Source organism: Lagopus muta, chromosome 1 (assembly GCF_023343835.1).
Source record: "Lagopus muta isolate bLagMut1 chromosome 1, bLagMut1 primary, whole genome shotgun sequence".
NCBI classification, from domain to species: Eukaryota; Metazoa; Chordata; class Aves; order Galliformes; family Phasianidae; genus Lagopus; species Lagopus muta.
This window is the reverse complement of record NC_064433.1, coordinates 54,899,907-54,923,661: the sequence shown is the minus strand read 5'-3', so window position 1 is coordinate 54,923,661 and position 23,755 is coordinate 54,899,907. Positions and strand designations below refer to the sequence as shown.

Here is a 23,755-nt window from a genome sequence, read left to right as displayed (position 1 = left end):
TGAAAGGCTTTTGCTTGCACTCTCAATGTAACTGAAGAAGTACATGTCCTACAAATGCAACTATAATAATATCATTTTTTTCTCACACACAACCCATCTTTTTCCTCTGCTGCCTAATGGATCTCATAGAGCCATTTCAGTTTCTCTAGCCCTCATTATACTCAGGCTAGAATGTATACCAGAGCATCGGTTGACATGTTCCCCTGTGGGGACTGTTAGTATGCTTCCTGCTGGTTTATGCCAACTAGTACTCTTCCATCTCTGCCTAAGCATAGCTCAGAAACATGGCAGCAACCATTCCCTGTGAAAATTTTAGTTTTACTCTGCTTTTTCTAAGGATAAAGAGGAAGTTTGTGCTTTATAGATGAGAGCTATGCTCTTTCACTTGGTGTCAGAGCCAGTGAGTGTCTGGTCTTGTTCAGTAGTATAAAGATTTTCTCTGAACTGAATATCATTTTCTGGAATACTTTTCTTCCTATTCCTCCAGGGATCTAAGAGTATGCATTGGTCTTTGATCCTTTCTCACTGTGAAACTGAGATGTCCTCTCTGTATCCCACCTTGTGCTACTCTGTAACTGTATTTATTGTTTATATTAACAGGAATCTCCAAAAACATAGTTCACAGGACTCTGTGACATATGGCAGGTAAAACAAAAAGAAAAGTGTCATTATGTCTTACAGAGAGTTGCTCAATAAATAGTATGGTAGAGAGAATCAGCAGTTGCACTTCATCTGCCTCTGATTCCATCCAATGTAGAGTTCAGTGCCTGGATGGGGTCAGAACAAAAGGGGCACAGGAAAAAAATCAGAGAATCATAGAATGGTCTGGGTTGAAAAGGACCTTAAAGAACACCTAGTTTCAATCCCCCTGGGGCTGCCAACCACTGGACCAGGCTGCACAGAGCCACATCCAGCTGTGTCTTGAATGCCTCCGGGGATGGGGCATCCACAGCCTCCTCGGGCAACCTGTTCCAGTGTGTCACCACCCTGTGTGTGAAAAACCTCCTCCTATTATCTCACCTAAACTCCCCTGTCTTAGTTTTAAACCATTCCCCCTTGTCCTATCACTGTCAACCCATGTAAACAGCCTTTCCCCCGCATGTTGATAAGCTCCCTTCAAGTATTGCAAGGCCACAGTGAGGTCTCCCCACAGCCTTCTCTTCTCCAAGTTCAATTTGTAGGCAATAGAAGTCCTTCTCTGCAGGGCTGCTTTCAAGGGGTTCTTCCCTCAGTCTGCATAAATACCTGGGATTGCACTGGCCCAAGTGCAACAGCTTGTACTTGGCATTGTTGAACTTCATTAGGTTCACAGGGGCCCATTTCTTCAGCCTGTCTAGGTGCCTCTGCATGGCTTCCTTTCCCTGGTGAAAAATGGTATCTGCAGTATTATTAGGCCTGTGCATGCACTCATTTCCTGGTGCCACAACAATCCTATACTGACATACAAAATCCCCTGTTAACTATTTAAGGCATCCTGTTTGTTTTCCAAGGACAGGGATTATTTCAATGATATAAGGAGGCTTACCTAAACAGTAATATGAAACCAAGGGGAAAAAGCCTTTAGTACTGCTTGAGTTGGATTGTGTAGGCAGTAGTTTTGCATTTCTCTCTGTTTTACAGGTATATTAATCAAATAATAAAGCACCACAGTGAGTATGGCAGAAAAAATCCTGATATGGAGAAATATGATATGAAAATCTCATATTTTAAAGAAAGAAATGAAATGATTACTTATGATATATGTTAAATGGCTAAATATCTGAAAGCCTAGTACAGGAAGCAATCATGAATTGGATAGAGAGTAAAAAGGCAAATAACTACTCTTTCATCTCTAAATAACTACTCTTTCATCTACCTCAAAGAGGTAAAGTATGGTTTATATAACATTTTAGTGTATTTAGACAGTGTACAGGCTGTCTGTATCCTACTTCTTACAAACACACAATCATAGTATGGACACATACCTGTATATTAATAACATGAAACCCTTCACAATCCCTTTAGCTATTGCACTGCTATTTTGTCTTGAAATTCTAAAAGTGTGTAAGAAAATAAATCCCAGTCCCCTCTGATGAACTTGACCTGTATTTCTATTGTCTACAAATTCACAGTTTGAGTAGGAGTTTAAGACCTCAGTGTGTGTGCTGAGGTTGGATTTGCATTCCTTCTATCATGTTCCCTGGCTTGTCAAAAGCAAAGAGTATTTCATCTCCTGGATGGATGGAAAAGAGAAGGTATCTCCCAGCAGTGACAATTCCAGTTAGTGAGGTAGTAGTGCTGAAATTAATTCTATGAGGTCTAGCTAAGCCAAAATGAGAATCTCTTCCTTAGAAACACTTAAACAAGGAAAGGACCCCAGAAAGTGTAGCAATATAAGCAGAATGGAGGCATGGAGGGTCTTCATTGCTCCAAATAGGAGCACAATAATCATTTTTACTTCATTAATACCACAAGGTTCTCTCCTATTCACTCCTTCATTTCTGCATCCCACTTTCTCTCCAAGGAAGGATGTGAGGTTTAACTGAAAGCATTCTGCTCGTACTTATTTGTCCCTCTTATATTGTGGAAAATGGGATTAAAGTATTCAAGAAGTCCCTATAAGTTCTGCAGGCAGAATGGGTTCTTTAATAGCTTGGCAGTCACTTTTCAACCTCTGTCTGCGTGTGTATGCATGTCTGCATGCTACAAAGAGGGACACAGAGAGTGAGTACTGCAGCTGAATTTAGAAAGTTATAGATGTTCTCATCAGCCCCATGCAATGCAGCAGAGATTCCTTCCAAAAGCCAAGGGAGCAGAGGCTGTAGACAACAGATGTGAGAGGGGTTCCCATAACTGTCAATTTTCAAAGTGTTTGCATTGAAAAGAGAGGAGGTGCTATTTTGATTGATATTTCAGTTGCAGTATATAAAGCAGAGGAATTCTTCTCACCCTCTGCTTGTCATACTGATCTGCACACTCTCTCAGCTGGACTTGGGGCTACTACTTACTGCATCTGAAAGGCTGAAACTCCCTAGGAATAAAGAAACTTTATAACAATGCCGGAACCCACCAAGAAAGATGGTAAGCATAACAAATATTACCAGAACATTTCTTAATTATAGGAATTATGAGTACACACACAAGAGCAAAATGCTTTTTAGATCTTCTTGAACATTTCAGCAACAAATGACATCTAATAGTGATAGCTGTATAACCTCATTACATCAAGGCAGATCATCAATACTTTTAAACTGAGAATAGTTTCAGATGTAAGACAGAACTGCTTTGACTCCCACAACTTTAGACATTAGATAATGGCTTTGCAGAGATACTGAGAAACTACTTGGTTGGGCACATACTGTGCTGACTTTAAAGACTAGAATTTTTGAAGTGCAGTTACTGGTATCTAGACTCTGGAAAACAGGGTACATGCATTCATTATGCTTTAAAAAAGCAGCATGTTGATATGTTTTTCATTACCCTTGAAAATTAAGTTGCATAAGGAATTCAACAGAGAAGAAATGTTTATGAAAATTTTAAGTTTCTAATGAAAATACGTTCTTGAATGCAAGAGTGGAGAATGTAGTAAGTTCTTCTATGTAGTTTGAACTAGAATTATGCATTTTACCACACTACAGAAATTATTATTTTATGTTTCAGAAAGACATAAAAACAGTAATACTAGTCCCTTTTCTAGTACTATTGAGTTGACAACAAAAAAACCTCATTACATAGTCTCCTAGCAAGATGCAACATCATGTACATTGGAGGCTGTACAAACATGTGTGAAACACTGAGAGACTATTAGTTCACAACTTCCTAAGGGCTAGCCACTTTTTTTTTTTTAACTATTTTGGACATTTAAGTTAAATAAGACTCTTACACTTGCATTACTTCTATAGCCCTTCATTAAGTCTTCATTCTAGTTTAGTTGTGTTGGTAAGAAATTTTGGTTACTGTTTAGCATTGGTGATATCCACAGCTTCTACAAAGTCATAAACGGGCAAACTGTACATGCATTAAAGTAGTGGCAAAGAAAGCATGCAGATAGATTTCCTAATGCATTCCCAAATGCAAAACTGAATTTAAGATTAAAGATGATACTGTGAAAAGAAATCATTAAGTAACATTTATTTCCCACCACTTTTGGAAGATACGATAGCCCGCGTATGTAGTTTGAATGAATACTTCTGATTTAAAACTGACCTATTGATAGAACTTGCTTTATTTGAGATGCATTTAAAATATTTTCTATTTATGTGGAAGCTAAGAGCAGAGCAACCATCAGGAGCATTAGGCAGTTGAAGCACCCCATAGGGGTTGGGACATGTGAAAACTAAACTTTTTGCACAACTGAATCTTCAGCAAGTAGTGTTGACAGACTAAAGTGATCATTTTACTTACTGGTCCTCCTTAGTGCTCGAGGACAATGATGGATGAAGTATTCCTCTGAAAATAGCTACACCAAGTGCACGTATTAATACTAAAGCCTAATCCTCTGTATCAGACCTAGAGCCAAGCCCCTTCTAGAGTGTCTTATTTGTAATTCAAATGATTTACATGTGTATTAAGTGTCCCTTTTATTTGATCTGTTATTTGACTGGATATTACACAGTGTAATCAAAAGGAATTCTGACTGCCAACCAAAAAAAAAAAAAGAAAAAAAAAAAACCTAAAATATTTCTGAACCTGTAAAAATATGTGTTTTGGAGAAAAAGTGTTCAGAGGCTTATCTTTAAAAGACTGTTATTCTCTTTCAGACTAGATTGTTTTAAATATGTCTTTACAATACAGTTAATAGAAAAGCAATTATGGTGTTGCTGTGTTACAAAACAGGTTAGTGACTCTAAAAAACACATACACTTATACTGAAACAAATACCAGAACATAAACAGTATTGAAGCCTTACACATTAACTGAGTTTGAGTTTGTAGTAGGAATGAGCTCTGGAGAAGTGACTCGTACGGGCTGCACAGTGGTTCTTCTTCATCGCATCTAGCCTATTTGCAGCCAGTAGATCAGGGTGATATACATATATATATATATGCATATCACCCTGATCTATATTATATATATATATATATATATATATATATATATATATATATATTATATTTATATTTATATTTATATTTATATTTATATTTATATTTATATTATATTATATATAATATATATTTTATATATATATAATATATATATATATATAATTGTGCTTAGGAGATTAGCTGCTTCCAAAAGATTCTTTGTAGATCAGGAACTCACCTGAGCTGGTGGCAGTGCATGTATTATTTACATTACCAGTGGCAAGACTATCTGTAGTGGTACTGGTGCGATTAATAGTACAGTACCAGGGCAGCTACCGGTAGTAGCTCTACAGTAAGATGTCTACTCCCAAGGTAACTTCCAGTGTGTGAAGTATTGAAGGCAATTAAGTAATGAAAATGAACCATGGACTGCATTCTGGCAGGGATCTGTGGACGCCCTCTCTGAGAAACCTTTGTGAGCTGACTGCAATGCAAAATGTTTCTGCTTCAAGTGCTTTCCAAAAAGAAGCAATTTACACACATAGGACAGTTTTCAGTTAAAAAAAGCATATACAAGAAGAAGCAGCTGTGTGATCAGAAGCTGGCTAACAGTTCAATGTTAAGAAAATCTCAGCTCTGCAATTTTTGTCACTGTAGTCTCTAAAGTAAATAGGTATTTCAAAGACAGTGCAGAAGCAAGATCTCAGGCTGATTTATTTCAGGTCAAATGCTCTGAGATATTTTAAGATTATTAGATTACTAAAGTGAGAAATTTCCTGACTTGATAAGAATGGAGCCTCACAAAATGCTCTTAGCAAACAGGATCACCAACTTAAACTCACCACTCAGCTTAGAGAAGTTTATTGGAGCACTTCAGCCTAATGGAATTTGTCACTGTAGAAATAGACTTCCATAATAATGATTTAAGGCCTCTATTGTACTCCTGAAGAGTCAAAGTCCTATATAGTCACATCAGCTGTAGCCTTCTCGAGGTACGTGGCCATGCTGTTGTGAGATAGCTTTATCTTGGTCTGTTTAAAATTTCACAAGGTGAAGACTAGATCATGGGCACTCTGTTAGCTGATCCCAGTGGATGACTAGAATAAGACTGTGATGCCAAAGACCTTTATCAGTGCATTTAACTTTAATGGCCTTTCGTTCTTCTGGTAACTAATGAGTAACCCTCCCTCACCTAATTACTTCCTGTAATTTATTATAATCAGTCAGATGATCTTTCCTCTCTCTCCCTTTCCTTTTACCAATATTCATAATAAGGTCTGCCCATTAATTAGGTGTCCTCTTAAACTGTGACAGGCCATGCCATTTGGATATGCTTTTGTAGGCATGCCAAGTCTCTCAAGAGCAATGGCTTCAGACTATTTGTGGGCATCATCCCACAGGGACAGGTGCAAGTCAGTCCCCAGTAGGCAGCTCTTTAAATTTGCCTTATTTATTCTCTCCAATCTAGGAAATAAGTCGTGGCCATGAGTTAAGAGACCATTCCAAATTTTAAGCCAAAGCATTTATCAACTGTCTGCCAACTTCATTTTCTAAGGGTATGCAAGTTCTGCCCGGAGCAGTCACATATTGGCAAGGAATCAAAATAAAAAATCAGCATGTTTAAGTTATCCAGTGCTTTAGTAAAACTCTTTTAGATCTATAAACAACAGAGATTTTAAAATTCTGAAGATAAGCATGTGCAAATATTGTCTGTTTGAAGGACAGTCCCTGAAACATAAAGCAATTTGTGAAAGGAGGTAAACAGGCTTATCAGTAGAGACTGCTTTGAAGATGTGACAACACTATTCTCCCTGAAGAAACCCAGCTGAAGCAGCTGTTACTTTGAAATATGACCAGTTTTGTTTCATTATATGTCTTTTATATAGTTATACTTGCATTATACTTATAATATTTAACTATTTAAAAACACAATCAGGTGCACCAACGTAACAGACCCCATAAGTTTTACCTAAGCAAGTCACATAAATCATGTAAGTATTCATGTAAAGCAACATTCCAGCAGGAAATCAATCTCAGCATTAAGGATGGAGAAAAATGAATTAAAGTGATATTTATTTTAATATTATATTTTCAAGACTAGATACTTTTTCAGAGGTGGACAAGAAGTTGAATGGAAATTCAGCCTAGGTGCATAAATTTGGCTTCTGTCAAAATTAACACTGCTGATGGAAAGTTTTCCTGAAAATTCAGGAACCCTGCGTGTCAATATTGTATAACACTGCTTAGTGCTTTTCATGGAGGAGGCTGAACCTGTATAATCATTTTATTATGGCACCATACTGGGTAGTGCAGCTGCTGCTGTCTTTGCTGTATAGATATGTGCTTCAGTAAGACACAAGGAAAGCACACAGACATTTATCTTCTGCCATTATCATTGCCCCTCTGCAGGGCTGACTGTAAAAAGCGTTCCTATTACTTCTATCTACCTCAGAGCCCAATCACTCACAGCCAGGCCCATATGAATCATTTACAAGCACTGTGTTGAAGTCATAGGTGAGTGAATTGTGATGGATGAGGGGAGGTGGAAACCCTAACCCCTTATCTTTTTTTCTCTAACAGTTCTTCAGAAAATTATCAGCTCTTGCTGATAAATTTAAAGCTATTACAATTGGAAAGCAAATGTATGCCTTACTGTTATAATTATCTTCATTGGGGTGGGCACTGCTCCCATGCTGAACACTGTAGAGCTGTGTCCTCCTGCACAGATCTTGTTGCATGTTGGGATCTGAGTTTTTCTTAGACTTCCCTTGCCCTCTCAGAGCTCATTTCCAAGTGTTGCTCCCACACTTCCTTCTGAGATACCAGAACGCCTCAGATTTGCTCTTTGACATCCCACCTCCACCATGCTGAAGTTTAAGACTGCTCTACGGAAAATCTCAAAACTGATCTGTTTCAGTTTGATTCATTTATCTTTTTTTTTTTTCCCCATGGTGTAAATTGTAGGAAGGATTCTTATACAGCGCTCTAATTTTATTTTAATATTAGTGTGGGCAGATTGATCTGTTATTCTTACATGAGTTAAAAATCTCATTCACCCTTTGAAAAAAACAATGCATCTGTGCATGGGAGATATACTTAACATGATCACATTAAAATCAAAACTCCTCTGAGTTTAGGAGGAAAGACGGGAACTGTCTTTTCAGCAGAACAGAGGGTGCTTGTACTTGGCAGAACTGAAATTAGCAAATGCTGCCTTTGTGCCTCCCTATGCTGCACCTGTTGGGAAGATAAATAAAGGACTGTCCAGTTCTTTCCCCTCATACCTCCTAAATATATCACTTTAAGAGAGCTTTGAAAAAAAAAAAATACAGTATGCTTCTGATCCATAAAAAACTGGATGAGTTCCTTCATTTTATACTAAATAAGATGGGAGTTTCTACTGGGGAGACTTTGGTTTTCAAAACATTACTAGCTGCCACATGCATGAGTGGTCCTTGGGAATGATATGCCTTACAATAAAAAAGAATCTGTTTCAGGAGGGGACATCCAGAGGGCTTCTTAAACTGAAAGTACAAAACATGTTAAAAAAGAAAATACTTAGGGATTTTTTTCTAAGGATAAGGCCAAATACCAGATGCCCCACTCAGGAGAATGCAGAAACTCCACTGAACTGGAGATCCTAATGTAATAATTACTTTAGAATGAGGGAAGAAAATTTGTTCTCATTCGGACAATAATATGTGGCTTTGCACTGAATGCAAACACCAGTAGAAGGAAGAAGACAAAAGAACAGAAACATCATTAACTTCAGCTGTAAGCACGGTTTTCTCAGTCTCACTACAAATGGCTTTTTCTCCAGACCCTGTAGAACAGTGTAGCTGTTACAGCTGTGTAGCTGTAGTCATCAGTTTCTCATCCCATCCATCCCCCTCACCTCATTCTCAGTCACTACAGACGTGCCATTCCTGAAGACTCCAGAAAATAGAATCGTTCTCTTTTTCACATTTGAAGCCATTTTTCTGTCGTTCACCAGGGGTTTTGATGTACTCTGGAGGATTTTATTAGTTTGCTTTGGATAGTTGATGGTATTTTAGGAGTTAGGAAGAGAAAACTGATTTGATATAAGCGTCCAGGACAGTCCATTGAAAATTTTTATATGCTTTCAGTCACACAAAGGTCCTGATGATCTTTACACTGCAATGGCTGAAGTCCAAGTTAGGAAACAGATACACAAATGGAAGCAAATGAGCTTCTGTCCTCTCTCTTGCCGAACTCGGTGGAACCCAAAATAGTTTCAGCTAACCAGCCAGCAGTTGCCTAAACATAGATGCCTACTGCCATATGAAATAACCACTTGGGGCTGGTAGCTAAGACTGAGGACCTGAGACTGCAGATCTGCAACATCCTGCAGTGGCAGCTAGGAACCAAACGGATATGCTGCAGAATCTGAATGTCAAGGAACAATAAAGCTGAAGAGTTACTCTCTGTAATTTTCCCAATTAACATTTACAGAGTTTCAGTAATGGGCAGTTTTATGAGGAGTGTTCAACTCCAGCGTTATTTGCATGCGTAACTTAGTTGTACTGTCACTGTATACAAATATTTGGGATCAGATTCCTTGGGGTAGAGGAGGATGCACACTTCTGTAGCCTGCTGGGTGCACTGATCAACAGGGTAATTGGTTAAAAAAAAAGGTGCTACTACTGCCATTTTGTGATTTGGGAGATCTAGTTGCTTTTAGTTTTTCTGTTTCTGATATGAAAGATTCAGTGCATTTTGGTTCATGGCAAAGATGAATGTTTAAATCAGCTCAAATTTACTTATTCTTTTTTATATTTGTGATGAAAAAAAAACCAGTAAATTGCATTCCTATTCAAATAAATATTAATTGATATAATTCCCCTAACTTTTAGCTCAGATTCTAAAAGAAATTTAAATTTTTAAACGAATGAGCCGTTACATCATGGACATTTCAAGCCATGAGGTGCAAGCCCTTTTTATGTTAAATAATAAAGCACTTACGATAATTCTGCACTGTGCTCTGCAAAACACATGCAGAGTTGGGAATCTTCATTAATTCCTATTTCCCCCTAATTTATCATGTATTATTTTTGTTTTTGAAGCACACTGAACTAGCAGGTGCATCAGCAAGATGCAGGCTCTTACAGAAAGGGCGAATTAAAGCCAGCATTTGGTTCTGTGCTTGACAAATATATACGACTTTGGAAGATATTCCAGCAACAGTTTTGATGACAGTTCCAGTCAATCTTCACATCCTCCTGAGAGATTGTAGGATCAGAAAGAAACTGTAGATTCAAGAAGTATGAAGATTGACAGATTTCTGTTCAGAGACCTGAAAAAGGACAGCACTCACAAAACAATTTCTCTCTGGATGTTCTCCCCATTATCTATATTTGCATTGCTAATGGCATCTCCACAGAGCAGTCAGTGGGATTCCGGGTCTCTGCCAGAGGAGAGTCAATGGCACTGTCTTATCTGTGCTGTCTGTAGCACTGAAGGAGTAACACATCTGAGAAACTTCCCCAGGCTTAGTCTTGGAGGAAGTTTGTATGTTCCAGAAGACCCTGAGGAGCAGGACAATTTGTGAGCACGTTAGTGAATGTGGCTGTCATGCAGTACAGAAAGTGGCAGTATCAGGGTTTGGGAGCGCAGCTGGGTGATTCAATTTATACTGAGGGGCCCCCTACATCCCGCCTCCATACTCCCCAGAGTGTAATGATACCACAGCATGAAGAGAATCCTCTTGTGTCTTGCAGCAGTGGGACATGTTCAGGAGAGTCACTGGTCCCCTTTCATCAGAGATTCCAAACTATTTCTTACATAATTTGCTATACCCTGGCCCTACGTCTAATTGAAAGTAGAATGTGATCTACTTCTTAGGACAGTTGCCCTTGTATGTGGTGGCTACAGCAAGTTATTTTGATCGGGTGATTATTACAAAAAGCTCTGTTCTAATTAAATTCTCCATAAGATCAAATGGTGGTTTTAGTGAGTGTCTGAAAGTGTTCAATCACACCATGATGCCTCCTGAGAGGCATCTGTATTAAAATACACACTCATAATGTCTTACAGGCTCAGAATACCTTCCTAATTTTGGTCATAAATGCCAGTAGGTGGTAACACGGAGACACAGATGAGGAAAGATTCTCTTTTAATACAGATTTATAACTCTTAGGTCTGTGTGCACTGTCATAAATTGCAGAGGCATTTGCTCCAGTTATTGTTATAGAACCAACTTGAATGCAACATTCTTGAGGCTGAGAAAATTAAATCACAAAGTAGATCAAATTGTTTTTTTTTTTTCTTCATCAGGATCTATGTTTTGCTCAGCCATAATGCAAATCCAGTCTGAAAGCCTGTTCCAAATTTTGTGTTCTCTCAAAACCCTGAAGCAGTGACAAAACTGAATTAAACACAGTTGCGGCTAAATCTGAAGGAGACCAAAGATGAAAAACTTACTGGTTCAGATAGTGGGATAGATTTTATTCCTTAGACACCACTCCAGTGTGGCAATGGACTAGAAAGATCAACAAGGCACAGTTGCTGAATAGCTGTCATCTATGGTGATGTGGAGAATGTCTTTAGCTAGAGATATCTAGGAACAGTCGCACAAGAAGTGCCATGCAGATGGAGTAATTCACCAACTAATAGCCTCTGGGCCTCGTGCTGCGATATTCACAGTTGCAGATATTCATACACACAACGTAGCACACTTGGCATCATCTGTTTTTATAAGAGCATAGTATCTAGGCCAAAAACCTTATTTTAGACCCAAAGAGGAGCTGTTATACCAAGGGAGGCTGTGACTGCCACTCCTCCACAGATGCAGACTTTGGTGAAGGCACAGAGGGTCAGATGCCTGATGACATTTTTTCCACGGCATTCCCTCCAGCCTTACTAATCTTTCATCTAAGCTTTCCTTAGCCCTATTTTTAAAGGGGAAATCTGACCTCTGTCCTCTGCCCCTTTTTCTTTGCCCTTGTTTTTTGTTTCCATGTTTTGCAATGAAGGTTTTCCTCTTATGCAGAATATTTTTTCAGCTGGAGAGAAAGTACATTCAGTGAGCTGTGACTCTTATTCACAACAGCGTCTCAAAGGCATTCTGCTATGATGCACTGTAAAGAGCTTTTTCTTATATATAACACTGAACTGATTTACTGATGCAATCCTTCTCAGTTGGTCTGCAAACGTCATGCTGTGTTGCTTTCCCTAAAGACAAAGTTAAATGATTTTTTGAAGTGAAGGCTTATAATTCTCACAGTTATCAGATGCTTTACTTTCAATATTTTAGAATGAAATTGAGAGGTAAAAAATGTAATTGTATTAAAATAGAGGGATGTATGCAATTTACTGAGCCTAACAACCACATAGGGGCATAAATGACTGTCATGTATACAACTATTGGTTTTTGATTCACCAAAGTGCCATATGTCTTTGATACATTAGATGTCCTAAATGTTTATGTACAGAAAATGTACTTTTTCTCCCCATATGCAAAATGCTCCCGAATGTTTTTCAATATAACAATTCCAAACATGTGATCCACAATAAATATTCATAATCAAACATGCTTACCAAAAAAAAAAAAAAAAAAAAAAAAAAAAAAGAACTAAGGCCAATACATGTCAATCCCATTAAGTAATTACATTTCTGAATTTTAGGGCAATATTTCATTCTTTCAGTGGCTGGGATCTTTCCTGAATTACCAGTTAATCTTTCTGAAAAGTTGTTCTCCAGACTTAACTACAAATTATTTTTGGGTGGCAAATGCCCCTAAATTTCTCTTCAGGAAATAAGGAATTGTTTGGATAGTCACAGCCAGAAGATAGTGACCAATGGCTCTATGTCCAGGTGGAGCTTGGTGATAAGTGGCATTCCTCATGGGTCCATTTTGCATCTGGAGATCTTTAAAATCGTTGTCAATTACCTAGAGACTGGAATCAAGTACACCCCCAGCAAGTTGACAGATGACACTAAACAGAGTAGTGCAGTCGGTACGAGAGAAGGAAGCGATGTCATCCAAAGGGACCTGGTTAAGCTTGAAAAGTGGAGCCATGTAAATCTCATGAGGTTCACAAGGCCAAATGCAACATTTGGCAACAGCTGATCATGGCAATCCCTGATATGCATACAGACTGGGAGAAAAACTCACTGTGGAGAAGAACCTGGGAGTCCTGGTGGATGAAATGCTGGACATGAGCCAGCACTGTGCTCTTGCAGGTTGAAAGGTCAATTGCATTCTGGGCTGCATCAAAAAAGGCCTGGCAGCAGGGTCTGCCTTTGTCAAGTCCCATAGAAGTACAGAATCACCAAGATTGGAAAAGACCTCTAAGATCATCCAATCCAGACATCTAGCTATCAGCAATACTTCCACATCTGGCAAATACTGTAAGAAAGTACTGTGTCCAGGCCTGGGACCCCCAGCACAAGAGGGTTGTGGAGCTGTTGAAGTGGGTCCAGAGGAGGGCCGTTAGGATGCTCAGAGAGCTGGAGAACATCTATGCAGATAGGCTGTGGGAGTTGGGCTTGTTCAGTTTGAAAAAAAGAAGGCTCTGGGGAGACCTAATTGTGGCTTTTTCAGTACTTAAAGACAGCTTATAAACAGTAGAGAGACCAACTTTTTATGTGTGATAATGACAGTACCAGCAGGAACAGTTTTAAACTAAAAGAGGGAAGATTTAGGTTGGACGTTAGGAGGATATTTTTCTCTCAAGGAGTAGACGAGGCACTGGCACAGGCTGCCCAGAAAAACTGTGAATGCCCCATCACTGGAGGCCAGGTTTGATGGGATTCTGGGCAGACTGAGCTGCTCGATGGCTTTAAGGTCTGTTCCAACCTAAACCATTTTATGATTCTACATTTCGTAGCCCATATGTTATCCTTAGTAAACTAAGAAAGCAGATGCCATTACCCTATTTCTCAAGTGAAGAAAAATAAATAAATTCAACTGAAATGCTGCAAGTGTTGGTCATGATTTTTTTCCCCGCAAGCCTGATGACTGAAAATTAGCACTGTTAGCATCAGGTAGACATAAGTAATGGATTGTTAATGATGCTATTTGAAATGATCTCTAATCACCTACATTCCTGACAGCCCTGTGTCGTGGTTTCTTGTTGCAATACTATTCTATAAGAATTCGTCTCTTAAGAGGAGGCTCAGTACTAAAGTACACATTTGAGGGGACTTCTCTTCCATGAAGGAAGTCTTGAAATCTTCTCTTTCTTGAAAAAAATTACAGAGTATCAGATCATCTGCCACCCACTGTCAGGTAATCCTGAAGCAAATTCTTTTATTTGTTAGTTGGTCACACTGGTGACAGTGCTTAGATGCATTTATAACACTTACTACTTTGACAAAGAGCAGATAACAACTGAGAAATTGACCTCTGGGAAAATCCTGATATTTACATGTTTGTTTTTGTTCTGAACTTCAAAGAAAAGTTGATATTTCAAAAACTATGGGATGGGAATACCTACAGATTTCCATTTTAAATTGTTGAAACATTTTATTCAGAAATTTGATTAAAATAAAACCCATCAACACATCTCAAAAGTTTCACTGTAATTTGCAAAAAATATGTCATGTGAATTCATATTATCACAGACTTATGCTGATGCTCTCATTTCCCCTAAGAGTGAAGAGAAATGGCTTCCCACCGATGGGCACATACTTGCATGACTCTCAGGACCAACCTGGGACAAGTGCACTGGAGATGTGGTCCTTTGTGGAACTCACTCCAGTTATGCAGACCATTGGATCTATGACACAGCTCCCGTAAAAATATAGTGTGAGTTATTTTCTTGATTTTGAGTGAAATATTTCAGGATGGCTCAGCAAAACAAGGTATTGTGATTTGGGTCAAGCAAGAGTGATTTTTCTAATCAAAATGTTTCCTGACCTGGTTGGGAAATTATCTGAATGATCTGTAGGAAAGTTCTCATGGTTATGTACTCAGTATGACTGCCCTTTCAATTTTATTGCTGACTTTTATTCTATAGATAGACATACAACTGTCATCGAAAATATATTGTCAAATGTGAGTAATAAATTAGTGCAGTTCCCAAGCAGCAGATCTTTGTTTTCTGAAGCTTGTAATCCAATAACCTTTAGTCCCCTTTATCATGTTTTTCAGCTTTCAAAAAGGAATTCAGCATTCCTCTCTGTGCTGCTATCTCTGGTATCACATTGTGGTGCCTTTTGCTTCCATTTTTCCCCAGGGAATCTTCTGAACTAAGTGAAAGTATTTGCTTGCACAGAAAAATCATTTGCAAACTATTGGAATGAAAGCAAAAAAATTGAGAAAAAAGCATACTTTTGCCATACTTTTTCACACATTTTTCTGATGAGTGACTTGACATCTTTCAGTAAATACGAAACAAATATCAATTAAATGTGGGCTATTTAAAGCAGAATTTCACTTGACTGTGCTTTGTTTCTTATTAGTATCTGCAGCCAGAAACAAATTATTCTATGCGCAACCTGGTATATAAAAAAAATTGTAGCAATACTGAGTAGGCCTAAAGATATCATAATTGTGCTGTATTCGTGCATCTTGTTCTGTATAAAATTGTCTCTTGAATTTCACAGATAACAAAATCTGCCTTTCCACGCATTTGTGTCTTTTATCACAGTAAATCCTAAAACACGGATCACTGAATTTTGATCTCTGAGCCATATTATTAATTCTTAACCTTAAGGTGGGAATCATACCTGCTCTGCCTCTTCTCTGCTCCCTGGGAAACAGCCACACCTGGGATGGGATTCAGAACAGTGTTGCGAATGTTGCTGGCCAGCAGCGCCACTTATGGGTCGCTAGCAAACACAGTGGAGATCATCAGGTTTAGGAGCGTGCATGATCAGTTTACAGACCTTAAGACCTTCTAAACATACATTATAAAAAAGTCAGAGTGCATATTCATAGCTGAACTACAGTATCTTGGAAGCAATAGCAAAAATTTCAGTTTTGGAAGTTAAAAATAGGCCTTTTTTTAATGAAGGAATTAATTAGAAAGTCAAAAAATGCAGCTAACTGTGGCCCTCAAGCTGTAGCCAGTCTGTGATCTGTGAGACACAAGCATAAATACTGTTTTTTCTTTTAGATGTGCAAGTGCTCAGCAGCCATCTTTTATGGTTTCATTTTTGGAATAAAGAGTAAGAGAAGAAAAATACAGTGGAAATAGCAAGGAAACACAAATGAAATTTATTTCCCACACGTTGGTGCTTTGTGGATTAAGTAGGATAAAAATGAACCTGGGAAAGCATGATAACTTGATAACTGAATTACAGCACCTATTTTAACTTTATTTTTTCTATTTTAAATGTTGTCAACTCTTGGCAGCTTTCTAGTTCCCCATTACAGTATGTACACAACGTCAAGCTTGCCAAGGAGGTCTTGCACCATCTGATGAGGGTGCTAACTGCTGATGGCTTCCTCTTTCTTACCAGATGTGATATATGTTCAGGATTATTTCTTATGCATGAGTGATGTAGCCCTTTATTGGACAGCCTACTTGCACAAACTTAGGAGAATACAGTTATGAAAACACAGAGTTTATTAAGGAAATGATATTTGTTGAAGCTCATGGTTACAGTGCTCTTCACTTGTTAATGAAAGTAAAGCTCTAAATGAAAGCAAAGTTCTCATAAAAAATGAGAAAGTTGTGGACACTCACATGTTTGACTTGACTTACTAACATCATCATAGGAGAATGGGACCTGCAAGGAACACAAACATTACCCAAATGACGTCTATTTCTTTGCACCACCATACTCACAGATGGCAATGAAGACAGAATCTCTTGCTTTGGTTTCTACTCCACAGAATTCACTGTTGCTGGGCTTTTCTAACTGTTTACTGTTTTTTAATCTTTCTTAATCAGGGATTTTTCTGCTTTCATCATATGATGGTTTGACCTGATTCTGTGGCCCCTGAAATCCTATATAATTGGAAATAATTAGTTTCTGAATCAGTATTGTAGATGAGATTGTATGATGAGACTAGTTATTATTCTTGTGGGTTTTTTGTTGTTGTTGTTGTTGTGTGTTCCTCATTAGGTATGGTTTTAAATTTAATCATATATAAAACTAAACCTTGAATCAAATTCTTTACTTATTTAATTTTTCCTCTGTTCTCCACCTGTGCATGCATCACTGGATTATGAAGCTTTTAATTGCTGAAAAACATAAATAATTGCAGACAGAATTTAACCTGAGGTCATCACTTTCATGTCTAATCAGAAACAGTAAAAGGGAGCCAAATCAGACACTGTCATCTGTCTATATCGTCATTACAACCAGAAGCAGAAAATAGAAATATTAATAATTTTATCAGTCTGATTCCATCACATTCTTGACCACAATAATAGTAAAGTAGGCAAGGCATGAGAACACCACTGCTTTTTCAATTCAGCCTTTTTAATCTAAAGTCTGGAGTCTGAACCACCTTACGACCTGGGATTGAAGTGTGTTTGAAATGCCTTCTGTAGCTTTATTTTAAAGGTAACATAGACATATCCATGTCTATGGATATTCTAAAAAGCAAGTGTTTGTATTTGTCAGTGAAAAGCTCAGACTCATGAGGCAGACAGAAAACCTCGTCTGAATGATTATGCTCATGTTTTGCAGACTGCTGAGTGTTCTGCTCTTTACTGAGGAAAAAAAAACAAAAGCGTGTATTGATTTCAAGTTAAGTCAAACTGAATGCAAGAGAAGCATTTCCAATGTTTACAAATGATTTTGTTTCTAGGTCTCTGTCTTCCAGGTCATTTAAACTGAGTTCACCTAACATTACTGTTTACCAAAGTAATGCTCATTAAGCTCCATTAGTATCTCTCATTTAATTGATCAAGTTCCTGTCTTCCAAAAGATGAGACTGTAGCTTTTCATCACATCACTGATGACCCTATGACTCTGTACAGACCTGGATGAAGTGACTCATAGAAAATGGTGAAATCATTTGTGGCTGCACTCAGAGGAAGACTCCTTACATACAACTGCACAAGGGTTGGGGTGAGCCATGCTCTCTCCTCAAACTAGTATTTTGTCTATTTTTGCTTGACAAGCAGAGTCAGCACTTTGGGAATGTCTACGTAATAGTTATATTTGTCTGATCCCTTGAAGCTGTATCCATGAACTTAATCCACCTACTTAAATGTGACACAAGTTGACAGGCCTTTGTGACAAAAAGCATTAGGTGATCATCCTCGTGCTCTTTGACATATGAAAGTCACTTTAACATGCTGCTGTTGCACAAACAGATATTGTATCTGTATCCATGGTGATGCAGTTATAGACCTGGTTTCATTTTCAGGTAAATGGGAGTAAGCCTTCTGGTCAGACTGGGTAAGATCCTGAATCCTTTGGTTGTTCAAATCAGAATCTTTGCTGGGTTGCAAACAATCTACATTTAACTGCAGGACGAAAAAAATGCAGGAAACTTTCCTCCTCCCTCCTGTGAATGTTCTAACCCAGGGTTTTTGAAATGCTGTATTTACAATTTGTGCGAGCCCTGATTTAGTGCTCAAGGTCATTTTCTTCTCATATGGAGGGAAAAGACACATTATTCATTTTCCAGTACTGCTGAGCATTCTTCATAAGCCTGCCCCAAACAAATCTGCTCATGATTACGAAGTCAGAAGATAAGAAGGATCATACAACCAGACCTCTTTCTCAGTATGCTGGAGGTTACCTGCAACACTCCAGCATGGTAGTAAAGTAGGACCTGGGGACTCTTAGAGCTGTCAGCATGTCTCATTATGTTTACACTTCAATGTGAAAAGTAATAGATATGATGTCAGGGAGTTTCTATGCTTGTTGCTGTCATATAAGATTGTGGAACAGGGAATTTAGAGCCTTTGAAAACTGTCCATTACATGTAAGTATCCTGTCAATTTCCTGCCAAAGCATCTTGTGGTTATTGCAGGTTGGATGTCAGTGCAGCAAGGCCTAAAATAGAATTGAAGTTTTAAATAATGATAGCCCCAACTGAACAAGGTTCTTAAGCATTTTCATAATTTTAGCTCATAGGTATGTTGTGGAACTTTTTAAAGCTTATTTATCTATATCCATAGCTAAAGACTTTAAGTCTTATTTTACATGAAAAGTTGAATGTAGTGGATGTGGAACAGTAATGGAAAATTGTTGGTAATGGGTCAAGTTGCATCTCCTGCTGGTTTACAGTGGTGTATGTGTGCATGTATAATTATAAATCACAAATGAAAAATGTCTTGGCTCCAAGTGCTCATATCCTATATCAAACTAGATCCTGAATGCATCTCATGACATGACTGAGACATGAAAGCATTTCTGGATCTGTTATACCAAGTGACACTTGTGCTTTCACTTTATTTGCTAAACACACTTCTTAATATGTTATTCTTTCTTAGTAGCCATGTAGAGAACACTGTTAATTCATTTTCTTTTTGTAAACATATATGGTCAACTGCTTTGGAAGTTTCAAATCCAAAGAGTAAACCAAGGTCTGCTTTTAGCATAACACAATCCACTGAAATGTGACAGTCTTGACTTCTTCAATAAAGAGCTGCAAAGAGGAAACCTTTTTTTTTTTTTTTCCTTAAAAACCAGAAGACAGAAATTAGATTTAGTTGCTTAGCAGAAGACAAAACTGACATTGTATCGATCGATCTAGTTGTTCACAGGATTCAACAAATCTTCAATAGCCTCCTTCCCCAGCAGTCAAGAGGCTGGTCCCAAGTCATCAAAGAATCTTCTTCTCCCAAGGGTTTGAAGAGTTCCTGCTGGAAACAATTTCTCCACCATCAGTCCCCTGACAATGCCTTGACAGAGCACCATATTAGGCAATGGGATTATTGAGAATGGCATTTGGGAACTCCAGTGAGCATGTCTCCTAGGGAAGGACCACAACAGTAAGCTGCTTATTGAGTGCACAGAGCCCTTTCCTGGCTGACAAGTCTGTTTCAGAGGTCATCCAGAGAGGGCTATCATTCTTTAGGGAGGTGGAAACTACTCAGTGCTATTAATGGTTTTTTCCTGGCTGTCCTCAGGAATAGAACTGTAAGCTCAGCATGACCATGAAAGGGATTGCACATGACCAAAAGATTATGATGAAGTATCTCCTATGTCTTTACCACTTCCAATGCCTGGAATTCTCTCCTTTCCTTTTTTGCTTCCCACTCCATACTTCAGGACTCCCTTCTCAGCTCAGTTTTTGCCTGTTTTCCTAGCAATAGCTTTAATAGCCTTGAACTGTGATTCAGGAAAGAAACCATTGACTTCCAGATCTGGCTTCAGCCATCTTTCTGTCTGTCTTAGTTTCAACTGGGACTGAATTGTTTTCTTCAGAGTGTCCAGTATGGTGCAATGTTTTGGTTCTAAGAGAAAAACCATGTTGATAACATACCAGTGTTTAATGTACAGAGCCAAGGCCATTCCAGTTTCTCAGCAAAGGGCTAGAGGTGTGGAGGGCAAGAAGCTGGGAGGGGACAGAATCAGTACAGCTGATTTAAACTGGCCAAAGGGATATTCCATATCATATGACATCATGCAAAAGGGGAGTTCTGAAGGGAGTGGAAGTTCATCTCCCTCTCTTCTGCTCGCTAGATGGCTGTCTAAACATCAGTTGGAGGGGTGGTGAGCAATTGCTTGTGCATCACTTGTTACATATACATTCATATGTGTATATAAATTGTCATGACTAATATCGTTTTTCTTATCTCTTAGTAAATAGTTTTATCCCAATCCATGAGTTCTACTTTGTTGTTTGGGTTTTTTTATTCTCCTCCCCATCCCACTGGGAAGTATGGGGAAGTGAGCAAATGACTGCCTGTTGCTTAGCCACCTGCAGGTTAAACCACAGCACCATCACAGAACTAGAACAGTTGAGCTTGAAAAGAATCTCTGGAGATTGTCTATTCTAACTTCCCTGTTTAGAACAGAGTCAGTAGAGCATGCTGACCATAATGTTGCTCAGGTTTTGTGTACCTCCTTACTTTTCTGAACATGTGAAATTACTTATGGGCTGTAATAGTAGTGTTTAGGTCTGGTCTACACTATAGATTTTGGATAACAATTGTTCCTTACTGATAGTTAAGACACGACTGCAAAGGTGTGTAATTTCTGACCAAAACTGTGTGATAGGAGACCTAGAATATTTGTAAAACTGCAGAGGATATTGAGTTTTGGTTACGACGGGCAACTATATTCCAACACTGCAAAGTACAGATTTCTGGAACAGCAGTATCTAAACCTCAAGTGTATACACACTGATAGTTTTAGGCTGGTAAGATAGAAATGTTATTTTATTCTCAATGTGAGATTTCAAAGTAATGAAGGAGTAACGTTCCAAGACTTACTTTTCCTTTTCATATTTTCCAAGGCCATAGAGCAAAGTTTACTATATTAATTGGTAGAGCAGAAAAACAAATTGCTATAAATCTAAGTAAAGCTATTATGTTCTAATGAGATTCTGTGTCTATTGGCCTTTACTATACATTTTTCTTTTTATTCTATGATAGGTGCTTTGATCAGGCTTACAGCAGTGTACCTTTTCCTCCTAGTGAGGGCCCTGTTTGGACTCCACAATGATTTGCTTTAGTGTTTGTGGATTTGACTGGAAGTTCCTAAACCACATCGTATTCACACGCTCAGCCTAAAATTATCTTTGCACTAAAAACATTCTCCCTTTTAAACACTGCATGAATTCGACAAGAATGAAAAGTATGTTTTAGCTACATTTAGAACAGTGTGCAAAGGAATAGTCTTACCAGCATTTCTGTGTGGTAGAAACTTAAGCTTTATTTCCTGAATATGACCTGGGATAGGGTCCCAAAGGTTAATACTCATAACATGACAGAGGTTAGTATCAGCCATCTATTGTTACTGTTAAGGATTTCAACTTTTAAATCATTGCTTGTTGCAAGAAGTTGAACTAGTTGAATTATAAGTCAAAACACTATCTCTTATAAATATTCCTATTTTCAACCTGTCTAGAATCCTCATAGGCTGACAATAAACTTCCATAATTCCTTTGGCTATTATAAAAAATAAGCTTTGTCTAGTTAATTTACTCTTCTATTTACACAACCAAGGACATGACTCCACTAATGGTAACATTCAAGTGGGATAGTTTCTCTATCACACAACTGAAAAGGGTAATGATTTAAATAAAAAAATATGAAGAAGGAAGGAAGGAAGGAAGGAAGGAAGGAAGGAAGGAAGGAAGGAAGGAAGGAAGGAAGGAAGGAAGGAAGGAAGGAAGGAAGGAAGGAAGGAAGGAAGGAAGGAAGGAAGGAAGGAAGGAAGGAAGGAGAGACACCATTAATCTTCACAACCAAGGTGCTATCAGATATTATTCAACTGATAGAAAATTTGCTCAAACACAAGCTATCTTCTGACATAAGAATATCAGTTATGATGTTGGTTTAGTAAGTTAAACATTGTAAGTACCAACTGAAAAATCCAACACAAACTTGAAATTCAATTTAGATTCCTTAGCATTCCAAAACTGTTTCTAAACTGGATTTGACAAGATTTCCAGAAAAGTTCTAGGGTCCTCCTATATAAATTATTATGAAATATTCAGGTAGACAATTACAGTATGTCTCCAGATTGAACAAGTTCAGTTCCTCCTTTTCAAAGAACATGAACTTTAGCCTTCTGACCACACCACTCTAAAGATGTATTGCCTGTGTGAAAGCCAACAAAATTTGAGAACTGCTTTGAAACATTAAATTAACCCAAAACCCAAACTGTCAAAATTCAGTAACTATGTACCACAAGCGTGAAAACTATATGCTTTTGATTTTGAAGCTCAATAGATGTCTTCTTTCCTTTTTTTTCAGAGACTGAAACTGAAAATGCTCTACCACCTCCAGGTTGGTATGAACAAAAAAAGCTTATTGGTACTCTAATACTAACAAGAGAATTGCATGGGACTAGAAACTACGTAGCCATAATACTTTTTGTGTTCACTGTCTTTCTGAAAGTAAGGAGACAATAAGAATGGTAAGAAAGCCTCACTTCATGTTTCTTCCGTGTCCACTTTTTTTTTTCAGATTCAGGTTATTTTTGTTTAAGATACTTGATATTTTCATAAGGATGAAAATATACATTTTCATATACATTTCCCATCAGAGTACCAGAAAGTGATGACTGCTTAAATTCCATGTCTTAATTATTCTCTTCTTTGATAGTGAACAGTATTTAACTACCAAAATAATCCCTTTCATTTCCCGTTGAAGGAAGGTGAACTTTGAATAAAGATGACAGAATCAAGCATGAGATTCATTTTACTTAATTCTAGCCATCTGAAGATCTGGTGTTTTGTCTAAGCTGGTCAACAGTGCTCCATCTATAAACAGTGGAGAAGATCCCAGGTCATGGCTGCTCAACTAATGGACATTTCCTGGAAAATGAAACTAAAATGTCACTGGCTGTCCATGTTTACATAATTGCCTCAATGAGTATAGGTGCCTAAGAGGGTGAATACTTTCAAGGAAGTCAAAGTTAGGTGAGATGAAACTCGTGCAAAAGGACTGGAGTTTCAGATATAGCTGAAGCTCTGTGCAAACCTGCTACCTTTTCTTTAGTGGGAGATGGAAAAGTAGCATAACTTCATGGATCAGAGATGCATTAAGAAACTTATATTCTCATATGCTGATTAATACATATATATGATATATTTGTCTAATTTAATCATTTGGTGATTTTATTATCTCGGTAGCTATTTGATCAGTGGTATGAAATAGATACTTCCCAGTTCACATGTGAAACCTGCATTTACTAACAGT

At 38.0% G+C, this 23,755-nt stretch overlaps 1 protein-coding gene across 2 annotated transcripts in view; it reads left to right on the top strand.

Moving 5' to 3' along the window:
* The first annotated feature begins 2,922 nt into the window (after window positions 1-2,922).
* Window positions 2,923-23,755, top strand: part of MYBPC1 (myosin binding protein C1) — a 71,563-nt gene continuing 50,730 nt past the window's right edge. For both annotated transcript variants that reach the window (XM_048960458.1, XM_048960448.1), the window contains exons 1-2: window positions 2,923-3,060; window positions 22,808-22,840. In XM_048960458.1, the coding sequence (XP_048816415.1) occupies window positions 3,036-3,060; window positions 22,808-22,840 (58 nt within the window). In that variant the 5' untranslated portion in view covers window positions 2,923-3,035. The remainder of the gene's footprint in view (window positions 3,061-22,807; window positions 22,841-23,755) is intronic.